Below are 12,103 nucleotides of genomic sequence, written 5' to 3'. Positions count from 1 at the left end.
TTGTTAAGGCAGCCTCAGGAGCTCCTGAACTTTTCCCCAGGCCGTCCAAAGTAGGTAAATCGCTCCCAGAATTTGAATCCCTTATCAGACTTCTGTTCCCCGCGTCGGAGTTTGGAGAGTCTGAAACGCCAGGAGCGAGCGAGAGCAAACGAGGCGAGGCTCCTGGGCAGGCTAGGGCCGAAGCTGCCGCCCGGCCGGTTTCAACCCAGAGCAGCTGCTCCCGCTGGAGCTCCGCCCATGGGCACAGATGTTAGGAGTTAGGGAGAAATGAGGCAGCGACACCAATTACTAGGAGCGGTGTTGGTGGTAAACTCCATTCCCTGCCCTGCTGCCTGCACATGGTTGCATGGATTTATCTATAATTTATTAATTTTTTTTAGTGATCTCTACACCGAACATGGGGCTTGAACTCACAACCCTGAGATCAAGAGCTCCGTGCTCCTTTGAGCCAGCCAGGCGCCCTTATGTCTTCATATTTTTACATTATTCCAGCTTCACCACTTGCCATGTAAACTTGGGTAACTTGCTTAACTTTTCGGTGCCTCAGTTTCCCCATCTTTAATGTGGGATACTGATTGTATCTAGCTCATGGTGTTGCCATGACAACTGGAAAAGAATGCAAAGCGCTCAGAGCAGTGCCTAGCACGAAGTAAGCACCCGTTGATGCTGTTATCCAGAGACAGGCAAATAGTATACGATTTCACTTGTTTGTGGAATCTGAAAACCCAATGAGCAAGCAAACAAAAGACATAGACCCATAAATACAAAAAACAAACTGACTTTGCCAGACGCCAAGGGGGAATAGGGGGATAGGCAGATGGGTGAAGGGGAGGGGGAGATACGGGTTTCCAGTTATAGAATGAATAAGTCACGAGGACAAAAGGTACAGCACAGGGAATATGGGCGGTGGTCTTGTAGGAGAGTCGTGTGCTCTGACAGGTGAGAGCACCGGGGGTGAGCGTGGTGTAAGGTGTAGGCGTGTGGAATCGCTGTTTTGTCCACCTGAAACTCATGCAACGCTGTGTGTCAAGTATACGTCAAGTAAAAGAGAATAAAAAGGGGTGCCTGGCTGGCTCAATTGGAAGAGCCTGTGACTCTTGCTCTCAGGACCGTGAGGTTGAGCCTCACATTGAATATGGAGATTACTTAAAAATAAAGAAATAAAACTTTAAAGAAATAAAACTAAACTAAACTAAACTAAACTAAACTAAAATAAATGTCGTTGTTGCAAGAGGAAAACATTCTGGTTCTAACAACTTTGTAATACAGAGGAGGTCCAAGAAAAAAGCAAATCTTTCCCCTCTGTCTCTATGCCCTTAACATCTCTTACCTAGCTAAGAACACTGTCAGTAGTTTCATGTAATTATTCCACATCTTTTTTCCCCTCATACCTATATGCTGCAAATCTTCGTACACATATATGTAGTTTCTTTGTCTTTTTTTTTTTCAAGTAATGGCTACACCCAACGTGGGGCTCGAACTCATGACTCCAAGATCAAGAGTCACATGCTCTACCCACTGAGCCAGAGAGGGGCCCCTCGTTCTTTGTATTTTTTAAAAATTTTATTTTATTCCTGAGAGACAAAGAGAGAGTGATAGAGTGTGAGCGAGGAAGGGACAGAGAGAAAGGGTGACACAATCCAAAGCAGGCTCCAGGCCCTGAGCTGTTAGCACTGAGCCCCATGTGGGGCTTGAACTCAGGAACAGTGAGACCATGACCTGAGCTGAAATCGGATGCTTCCCCGACTGAGCCACCCAGGCGCCCCTCTTTGTCTTTTATAATAATGGATTCACGCTCGCTTCATTTGATCAGTTAACGATACATCGTGGATAGCTTTCTGGGTAACTCTATACAGTTAACAGCATACTAGTCTGTAATGTGTATGTGCCATAATTTATTCAAATATTCCCCATAAAGAGTCAGTGAATGCCAGTGAGAAGAATGACACAGTCCACGTCCTTGCTCATACATCCTTATATCCCAACGCTTTTAGTCTGTAGAACAGATTCCCCAAAGTTGGAGAGCTAGGTCAAGATTTATGCGTCCTCAAAATTTAAAGAGATTCGGCCTCATTACTTTCCCCCAGGGTGGAGGCAATTCGTGTTCCCACTGGCAGCTGCTAGCTTTCCTGCAATCTTAATAGCCCTCGGTGTTGCTTGTCTTAAATTGTTTTGCCAATCTGATGGGTAAATAATGATAAATTGTTTTGCCAATCTGATGGGTAAATAATGATATCTCATTTTAATTTGCTTTTCCTGACAGGCCAGGCAAGGCACCTGCTCATTTGTTTTTTGTCATCTGCATTTCCTCCTCTGTGAGTAGAGTGCTCATATCCTTGATTTATTTTTCTATTGTGTAGTCTGTCTTTTTTCTGTGTGTAGGCATTCGTTGGGATTTTAACCCTTTGTGGTAAGAGTTGCAGGTATCTGCTCCCCGTTGATTGTCTTTTGACTTTGTTTATGGTGCCTTCTGGTACACACAGATTTTTAATTTTTATGTGGCTTTATCTGGCAAGCTTTCCGTTCGTGGTTGCTGAATCTCTAGTCTTTCTTACAAAGTATTCTCCATCTTGAGGTTATACAAATTCCTCCTTTAGATCCGTACTCTGCCAGGAATCTATTGCTCTACGAGCTGTGTTTGTGGGATAGTGAAAACAACAACACAAATACAACAGACACACTGAAAATTCGAAGTGAATTTTCACAAACTTGTGTGATCAGCACCCAGGAAATAGAACATTGCCACTACCCCCTGATGAGGGGAACCAAGATACTGATGCCTGACACCTAATAGAAGGTGTTAGCAGGGGTGTGCCTGGGTGGCTCAGTCGGTTGGGTGTCCCTTCGGCTCAGCTCATGATCTTGCAGTGTGTGAGTCCAAGCCCCACGTCAGGCTCTGCACTGACAGCTCAGAACCTGGAGCCTGCTTTGGATTCTGTCTCCCTCTCTCTCTACCCCTCCCCCACTCACACACACTCTCTCTCTCTCAAAAATAAAATACAAACATAAAAAAAAAAGGTGTCAGGAGGATAAGTCCATTTTCTAAGAGGATACGTCCATTTTCATGCAGATGGCCAGTTAAGTATGCCAGCAAAATTAGCCACTGCATTAAAATGCGTCCTTTATTCGTTGGTACTTTTAAGGAGAAAATATGTTTCTGGCTGCCGCGGATGGACTGCATCACCCAATGCCTCGCAGAGTTCACTCCTCTATTATGGATCCTGGCTCGGCCGCCCTGTAGCTAAAGCTTTGCTGCTTGGAAACTGATTTTCTCCATATGCCTTGTGTGTGTCTAAATAGCCAGAAGAGCACTGATCGTACTGGCCCACGCAGAGAGGACGTCCTTCAACCATGCCATGAAGGAGGCTGCTGTAGAGGCCTTGAAGAGGAAAGGATGGGAGGTCACTGTGTCAGACCTGTATGCCATGAACTTCAATCCCGTCATCTCCAGAAGGGACATCACAGGTAGGATCAGCCTTCCCCCCCTTTAATTAGGTCTCTGTGGCACATCTCGCCTGTGGGTTCTGTGGCTCAGCCTCGGCCCCTCTGACTCCAGCCTGTCATTTTCCTCTGGGCAGGTCCACTGAAGGACCCCGAGAACTTTCAGTATCCTGCCGAGTCTGTTCTAGCTTATAAAGAAGGCCGCCTGAGCCCCGATATTGTGGCGGAACAAAAGAAGCTGGAAGCTGCAGACCTTGTGATTTTTCAGGTGCGATAGGACATCAGAAGGAGTGTCAGGATGCTTGAGTTCTTACTGTCCTAGACTGGTCACCTAATTAGCTATGTGATCTTAGGAAAAGTCACTTACGCACTTCAGCGCCTTCTTTATAAAGAAGGGTGATGACTTCAAACGGGGTGGTGTTACACAGATTTGTAGATATTGTGAACCTGGCTGTACTACTCTGAAAATATGTGACTACATGGGGCATCTGGGTGGCTTAACGAAGCCTGACTCTTGGTTTCCGCTCAGGTCACGATCTCACGGTGTGTGGGTTCGAGCCCCCCGTCCGACTCTGTGCTGACAGCCGGGAGCCTGCTTGGGATTCTCTCTCTGCCTCTCTATCTGCCCCCCCACCTCACCCCCCCCACCCCCGCTCCCATACACGCTATCTCTTCTCTCTCTCTCAATAAATAAATAAACTTAGACAAAAATATGTGACTACAAAGATGACCAGTGAGCCTTGAGCTTCTCTTCAGTTAGTGATTCTTTGTGGGATCTCTCAGAGTTTGCACTTGACCCCTTCTCTGCACGAGCGCGGAGTGAAGCACAGGGCACGGATCCCTGCGGTCAGAGCCTCCCAGCTGAAGGGGGCGCTGCCCTGCTTCCTGTGTTCCCGCCCCTCTTCTCGTGGAAGCTGTCTCCCCGCCAGGCAGTCCGTACTGTACGAGCTCCTTGTCAATCCTCTTTCCCGGAAATGCCACACTGGACTCAATGACTTTGCTTCTACCGGTTCTAACCTGCCTTTTGATATTGAACACGGACCAGATGTGACCCTAGAAACTGCACGAGGAGGGTGACACCAGCTGCGGCTTTTGCAACTGTTCAATCAGCTGCAAAGAATCCAAACTTTTAGGTCTTCCGTTCCACCCTCAGGCCTGTCGCTAGCAGTCAAAGCCACGCCCCATGAGCCAGTGCCCCGAAGGATGCCTTTTTGGTCAGCGTTTTCCACTGCATCTTTTCCTAGTGCGGCCGTTGCGGCCACTGTGGCAGCTTTCAGTTCTGCTTCTCAGAATCACCGTATTTTAGAATTGGAAAGGACCTTGGTGGTCTTTGAATTTGGCTTCTATCTGATGCATCAGTTTACTATCAGTACAACGGTGCAAGTTGTGTACTGTAAAAAGCAACATACCGAAACACAACGTAGACACTTCAGATTTGTATACTTATAACATTTTACAAACAGATGACAGGGAAAAGTCTTTTTTAATTTTTAATTTTTTTTTTTTTTTTACTTAAAAATGTTTATTTTGAGAGAGAGTGGGTGAGGTGGGGGAAAGGCAGAGACGGAGAAGGAGAGAGAATCCCAAGCAGGGTCTGCACTGTTAGCGCCGGGCCGGACGCCGGGCGGGACGCGGATGTTTGACTGACTGAGCCACCCAGGCGCCCCTGGCAAAGTCTTACTATGGGAGTCGGTGTACTTGTATGGTAGTCTTTCAACATAGAAATAAAGCGTCCTGAGGAAGCGATACTTTAATTTATCCCAAGGTACCACTGGGGCTAGCCCCCTGCTCACTTTTCTCACTTCTCCAAGAACAGCCAGAGGAAGAATAAACTTTCAATATGCTGCAAGCCAACCAATTCTGTTTTCAGCTCTGACTGTAGAACATTCACAGGGACCAAATCTACGTGTCTAAGCCACCCACACATTTATCTTAAAAGCCTCAGGTCTGGCCCCTCACAACTGCAGAGTTGTGAGTAATCTGCAGAGTAATCTAGAGATTACTCAAGCCCCTGGTTTTACAGATGAGGCCCATCAGACTTAGCAAAAGTAAGGGGCTTATGTGACAAAGGTCTTGCATCGTGTCCACGGCAGATTCAGGGCGAGAACACGAATCTTGTGCTCCATCTCATGTTCCTTCTGTTCTAAACCCCGGCCCCTTCTGCCCCCTTTCCTGTGGATCATTAACCCTTCAAATATCAGGGAAAGATATCAAGTCCAACAAATTCCTTCTCTGTGCTAAACTTGTCTCATCGGGCCTGTCCCCGGTGTCCCTGTGTTTAAATCCGAAGTCAGGGAGAAGAAGAGGAAATACTGGTATCGTCCTCGTGCTGCTTTTATTAGGACAAGAGGGCCGACAAGACTCTTCCATGGGAATTCCCTGATAAACCGAGCGCACACGGGTCATTTGTTTGCCTGTGTGAGCGCACACTCATGTGCAGCTTGTTCTATTTGAAAAAAATTTTTTTAGTGTTTATTTTTGAGACAGAGACAGAGCATGAGCGGGGGAGGGGCAGAGAGAGAGGGAGACATAGAATCTGAAGCAGGTTCCAGACTCTGAGCTGTCAGCGCAGAGCCCGATGCTGGGGCTCGAACTCAACGGACCTTGAGATCATGACCTGAGCCGAAGTCGGACACTCAACCGAATGAGCCACCCAGGTGCCCCGTGTGCAGCTTATTCTAAACGGTAGGATTTCACATCCGTGAACACAGGTACACGTTTCACATTGTTGACAGCACTCCTACAAAATATCGATTTTGTATTTTGCGTCACACACCGTAGCAAACTTTATCTGCATTCCTTGCTGTCTAGACTCGGCCGCGAAATGTGATCTTGTAGAAACAAATCATAATTGCACGTGGCTTTCTTCAGACCTACCCGGTACTTGTTTCTTTTAGGCAGAAATAGAGTGTCAAGTTGACTGACCAAGGACAATATTTTTCTTTAATGTGCTAACTCCTCCGGAAGCAACGACAAGGGCCCCGAGAAGGGTTTGCTCTTCTGTGACGTCAGCCAAGCACCTGAGCCTTCTTCGCTGGTGGTAGTTCCTGCTGTGACCTCTCTGTGCTCTGCCCCACAGTTCCCGCTGCAGTGGTTCGGAGTCCCGGCCATCCTGAAAGGCTGGTTTGAACGAGTGCTCATAGGGGGGTTCGCGTACACGTATGCTGCCATGTATGACAATGGACCTTTCCGGGTAGGTGGATGGTTCTGCTTTCTCTAACAGCTGGATCCGGGCTGCCTTCTGTCCTGAGGCAGAGTTCTGAACAGAATTGGGTACTAAGGTCAGGCTCCTGGGAGAGCTGGATAATAGTGCGTGTAGATATTTAATTTTTTGAAAATATTTATTTTTGAGAGAGAGACAAGAGTGTGAGCAGGGGAGGGGCAGAGAGAGAGGGAGACACAGAATCCGAAGCAGGCTCCAGGCTCTGAGCTGTGAGCACAGAGCCCGACGTGGGTCTCGAACCCACGAACCACGAGATCATGACCTGAGACCAAGTCGGACGCTCAACCCACTGAGCCACCCAGGTGCCTCTGTGTGAAGATATTTAGACAGGACTTTGGGATTTGTTTTAACATACCCCAGGAACACAAGGGGTGGGGAGATTAGACAAAACTAGAATGGCAAGATGCTGAGCGTTGAGGCTGGGTGGTGGAGGCCTCATGAGACTCTTTTCTGTATGTATGTAGACACCCAAATACTACACCGGACACATTTTGAGGTCTCCTGGATTACATGCCTGGATACAGGCGGAGCGCCGTGGGGAGACGGACACAACAAATAACTCCACTAGGCACCAGCAGTGGACTCCGGGGCTGGCCCTCGAGTGTTGACTTCTGGAGTCACACTGCGTGGCTCAGAGGAGCCAGTGTGGGAGGAAGGAACAGAAATAGCAGGTGGCTGGACTTGTGTGTCGAAAAGAACACAAGAACAGCCCTGGGGCCGTTTCGTGAACCTCCCGTCATGCAGGAGACGTGGAGCGTGATGACTTTTCCTTCGCAGAATAAGAAGACCGTGCTTTCCATCACCACTGGTGGCAGCGGCTCCATGTACTCGCTGCAGGGTATCCACGGAGACATGAATATCATCCTCTGGCCAATTCAGGTTACTTTGTTTCAGTGAACCTTCCCCGGGGATTAATTGAGCTTTCTGGGGGGTCCAGATTCTCAAGATGGCAGCTGAAAACAGACCCGAGGTGTGAGGACGGAAGCAACGTAATAATTCAGAAGTCCAGGGAGCTCCCTTCTAAGCCTTACTAGTCTTCCCGGGCCCCTGTACTCAAGAGTAACCTGGGTATGCACGCGTCCAAACAGCTCTGTCTCCTAACCAAAGGCTAGTGCAGATAACCCCTAGATTTGTATAGCCATGGGCCCCCACTCCAGACAACCGATCTCTGTCTCCAGTCTTCCTGGCCTTCTCCAGGTTGCCGCTATGGCCTCACCACCTATTAGAAAATTTCAGAAATGATTTAGCCCAGCCAACAAGAGTGGAGTCTGAGGGAGGTTCCTGGGTGGTCGGTCACTGGACTATGAAGATGATCTCTTATACAGAAGAGGGTTGGAGAGAAGAGCAAATGCGGTGGCCACCTAGAACGGCGGAGAATTAACATTAATATTGGAGAATACATTCTACAGGTCACTTATTGAGGCTCATCTAGTTAGGAGGAGAGGCGGAGAAAGGCGCATCCACATACCTTGGCAGGAGTCCTCTGCCAAGAAGCCGAAACTCCCTTATGTGAAAGAAGTTCCGGCTCTTTGGCAGAGGATCCCAGGCTGGCACGGTTTCAAGATTTTGTTCATTTAAACAAGGGCTCAGCTGAATAGGCTAAAATAGGTAACGGCTAGGAATGGAGCGCTAGAAGGTGAGAGAAAATAGCTATGAATTGATTCTCCAGGGTGCCTCAGGCCCCCACGTCGGAGCGTCTTGTTGGAAAGCCTACGTTACTTCTGTTTGTTTGTGGTACAAGCTGTATAGGGTTTGTTCTGTGACTCACCTCTGTTCTCCGTGTATCCCCAGAGCGGCACTCTGCATTTCTGTGGCTTCCAAGTCCTGGAACCTCAGCTGACATACGGCATTGGGCACACTCCTACGGACGCGCGAATTCAGATCCTGGACGGATGGAAGAAACGCCTGGAAAATATCTGGGATGAGACGCCACTGTATTTTGCTCCAAGTAGCCTCTTTGACTTAAACTTCCAGGCAGGGTTCTTAATGAAAAAGGAAGTGCAGGATGAGCAGAAAAACGAAAAATTTGGCCTGTCTGTGGGCCATCATTTGGGCAAGTCCATCCCGACTGACAACCAGATCAAAGCCAGAAAATGAGACTCACAAGACTAGATTCCTTTCAAAAATGTAGCCAAATCTAGGTTTCTTTTTCAGGCTTGCTTGACTGGCTTCAGTTTTTAAGATTTTTGTGTGTTTTTATTTCTTTCCACAGGGAATGAATAGGAGACAGAATTGACTGTCTTCATACATTTTTGGATAGTTTTATTCAATGTAACTGATTCTTCTGATTGCTATCATGGCCAAACCTGATTAGTCCCAAGAGGCCACTGAGGATACAAAGCAGGGAAAGATGGAGAAAGACGCGAGGCGATATTCTTTAAGGTCCTCTACACAACTGAATTCCTCTTTTTAGGGATCCATTTTTAGGGCTAAATCTGGCTGGAGCGTATCCAACTCCTCAAGGATACATTTTTCTTTTAATTGCCCTCTCTGTGGTTTATGACAAAAGGGAATTAATTGCTCTGAGAAAGAAATGACTGAATCTGACACAAGGGACTTGTTTAGTAATCTGTGCTTGTTTATGGCACACGATGATACTGGTTTTGATTACTACGCAGTGACTAATATGCCTAATGTGTGTGTTACTCTTGCTTCGCCTTTTGTTCTTTATACACAGCACACACCGATACCTTCCGATGAAAAGACAGTAAAACTCTCTTCTTTACCTCAATCTTTTAATTTCACGTCTGCAGGAAAATAAACCGACATATCTATACGCTACATCTGCCGCTATGAATGAATTCAAGAAATAGTTGCTCCCGATACTTAACAGCAGCCTTCTACAAACACTATTTCTGAGCTACATCACAGTCTGGAAGGGTTTCTTCTCTGTCATTGTCGACCTGATGACTTTCCTTTGGGAAGCGTTTGGTTCCACAGTTTTGGGGATAACACTGTAATCCTAGAGTTTCATTAACTTTGAACAATTTTGGCATAATATTCTAACTTCCCATTGAAATGATTGACGTGTGACTGACTCACTGGCGGTAAAATTCAAGTAGAATATGATGAAAGGCCGCCCTCTGGTGGTGCGTTGAAAGGAAACACAAGGGGTTTTGCAAAGCAAGGTTGTCTGGAACTGGGAACAGGTCCTGTACCTGCCAAGGAAACGAGGGCGGCAGGCCGGAGACCCTCCTGTGCCAGATGCTGACAGGCAATTGGGTAATCCCCCCCCCCCCCCACTCCCTACAATATACTTAATGGCAGATGGCTGGGTGCTTCAGCTTGAAAATATCTTGTTGCCTTCCTGCTCGCTGCAATTTTGTGTAAATTTCTGAAAGTTCCAGATGAAATCAATAAAACCCATTTGTACAAAGATCCAGGCTTATTGGTTTCAGTGAAGCTAGTGATGGAGGTGAGGCGTACAGGCAAAGTGGAATCGATGACTCGGGAAGATGGGATCAGAGCCTGCAATAATAAACTATGGCCAGGAGCCTTGAACGAGAGCTCTCCCAACAGGGCTGCTTCATACTGAACGGTAATGGAACAACATATTGAGATCATCTCAGGGAACCGAAGGGATATTTAAAGAGACCCAGAAAAGAATGTTACAGAAACCAAGAAAAACCTAGAATTCAGTAAACAAATGCCAAAGGGCAGTATTTATTGTGATTTGCCTGATTTGTTGATTTACCCAGTCAATGGCCCAGGTACTCTTCTAGGCACGGGGAACAGAGCAATGAACAAAACCGAGCACCTCATGGAGTTTGCATTCGAGGGAAGAATGACAGAACAGTCATGTCGGGTGGTGATAAATGCTAGGAAGAAAGAGCAGGGTAAGAGAGAGACAGGATATGGGGAGTTTTGTTTTACACTGGCCGATCAAGAAAGACCTCCCCAGTAAGGCTACATTTGAGCAAAGACCTGATAAAGCGAGAGAGATGTAGATGCCTGAAGGGAGGCACTCCGGGCAGGAGTGACGTCAGAGTGCAAATCCCTGAGGCAGGAACACGCGTAACATGAGGAAAAGAGAGGACTTTAGTGGCTACAGCAGAGCAGGGGAGAGAGGGCTAGGCCAGAGACACAGCTGGGACTGGAGACGGAGCCTCGTAAGTGCTGTAAGAATATAAAGATAGGAAGTCAAGAGTTTTGGGCTGAGGTATAGCATAATCTGACTCCTGTTTGGCTGGTAGGTGAGGAGCCAAGCGTAAGGCAATGATGGAAGCATGGAGAATTGTGGCACAATGTGACAAGCTAGTCAATAAATGCTTTGGACCAGGGTGACAGCAATAGAGGTGTGGAGAAGTGCATGTATTCATTTTTAAAAGAGATTTTAAGTAGTCTCCAAACCCACCATAGGGCTCGAACTCACAACCCCAAGATCAAGAGTTGCATGCTCTACCGAGTCACGTGTCTCAAGAAGTGAATGTATTTACAAGGTTGGATACATCCCATTTGCTAAGGTGAGCAAGAATCTGGAAAGCATATTCGGGGAAGAAGCTGGGATCAGGAAGGGTGGAATCAAAATCTGATTTCAGACATTTTATGTTTGAGAGGGATGTCTATTAAGACTGTAATAGGTGTCTGGGTGGCTTGAGCGGCTCTTGATTTCAGCTCAGGTCATGGTCCCAGGATCATGGGATTGAGCCCCGTGTCGGGCTCTGTGCTTCGCATGGAGCCTGCTTGAGATTCTCTCTCTCTGAGATAAATTTTTTAAAAAGACCTGGTGTTAGGGCAGACATTATGGTAGGAGGTACACATCTGGAAATCTTCAACATACAGATATTATATAAAGCAATGTCACAGATGACATTACCTGGGACATGAATTATGATAGAGAAAAGATCTGGTAATTGACTTCTAGTTCTCTCCAGTGTTAGGTCAGGAAGATGAGAATGAAAAATAAGTGGCCAGTGGAGCAGGAGAGCTGAGTGTGGGGTCCTGAAAGCTAAGTGAAGAGAGTGTTTCAAATACGGAGTGATCAAGTGTGTCCAATACTACTAAGCCAAGTAAGCTAGATCTGAGAATTGACCTTTGCATATAGCCATGTGGAGGCCACTGGTGACTTTGACAAGAGATATTTCAGGAGACTGGTTTGATGAAAGCCTGATTGGAATGGGTTCAAGAGAGAACAGAAGAAGAGGAAGTGGAAACTGTGTGTGTGTGTGTGTGTGTGTAGGGTCGGGGGTGTGTGGTCAAAGTTATTTGATTTTTTAAGAGATAAGGGACATTATAGCACATTTATATGCCAGTAGGAAGGACTCAGAGAGGAAAGGTTTTGATCCTGGAGAAAGAGGACAATTAAAGGAACAGGTCTTTGAAAAAGCCAAAGCTTATGGGATCTAGTACACAAGGACAGAAGAGCTAAGTAGCGTCAGGACTAGAAATACTAAAACAAGGTACTTACTGTGTACCAGGAACTAAGCAATTTTACATGAC

The 12,103-nt window shown here is 46.8% G+C and overlaps 1 protein-coding gene across 2 annotated transcripts in view; it reads left to right on the top strand.

The window, feature by feature from the left end:
• NQO1 (NAD(P)H quinone dehydrogenase 1) overlaps positions 1-10,042 on the top strand; it is a 14,604-nt gene extending 4,562 nt beyond the window's left edge. The window contains exons 2-6 of one of the 2 annotated variants that reach the window (XM_060650304.2): positions 3,301-3,465; positions 3,579-3,709; positions 6,521-6,634; positions 7,442-7,543; positions 8,456-10,042. In XM_060650304.2, coding sequence (XP_060506287.1) covers positions 3,357-3,465; positions 3,579-3,709; positions 6,521-6,634; positions 7,442-7,543; positions 8,456-8,761 — 762 coding nt within the window. In that variant the 5' untranslated portion in view covers positions 3,301-3,356 and the 3' untranslated portion in view covers positions 8,762-10,042. The remainder of the gene's footprint in view (positions 1-3,300; positions 3,466-3,578; positions 3,710-6,520; positions 6,635-7,441; positions 7,544-8,455) is intronic. The other variant, XM_060650305.3, reaches the window with a different exon arrangement.
• The last annotated feature ends 2,061 nt before the right edge of the window (positions 10,043-12,103 follow it).

Source organism: Panthera onca, chromosome E2, assembly GCF_046562875.1.
Source record: "Panthera onca isolate mPanOnc1 chromosome E2, mPanOnc1 haplotype 2, whole genome shotgun sequence".
Taxonomy (NCBI): Eukaryota; Metazoa; Chordata; class Mammalia; order Carnivora; family Felidae; genus Panthera; species Panthera onca.
Note: the sequence above shows the minus strand (reverse complement) of the source record. Positions and strands in the feature narration are given on the sequence as shown.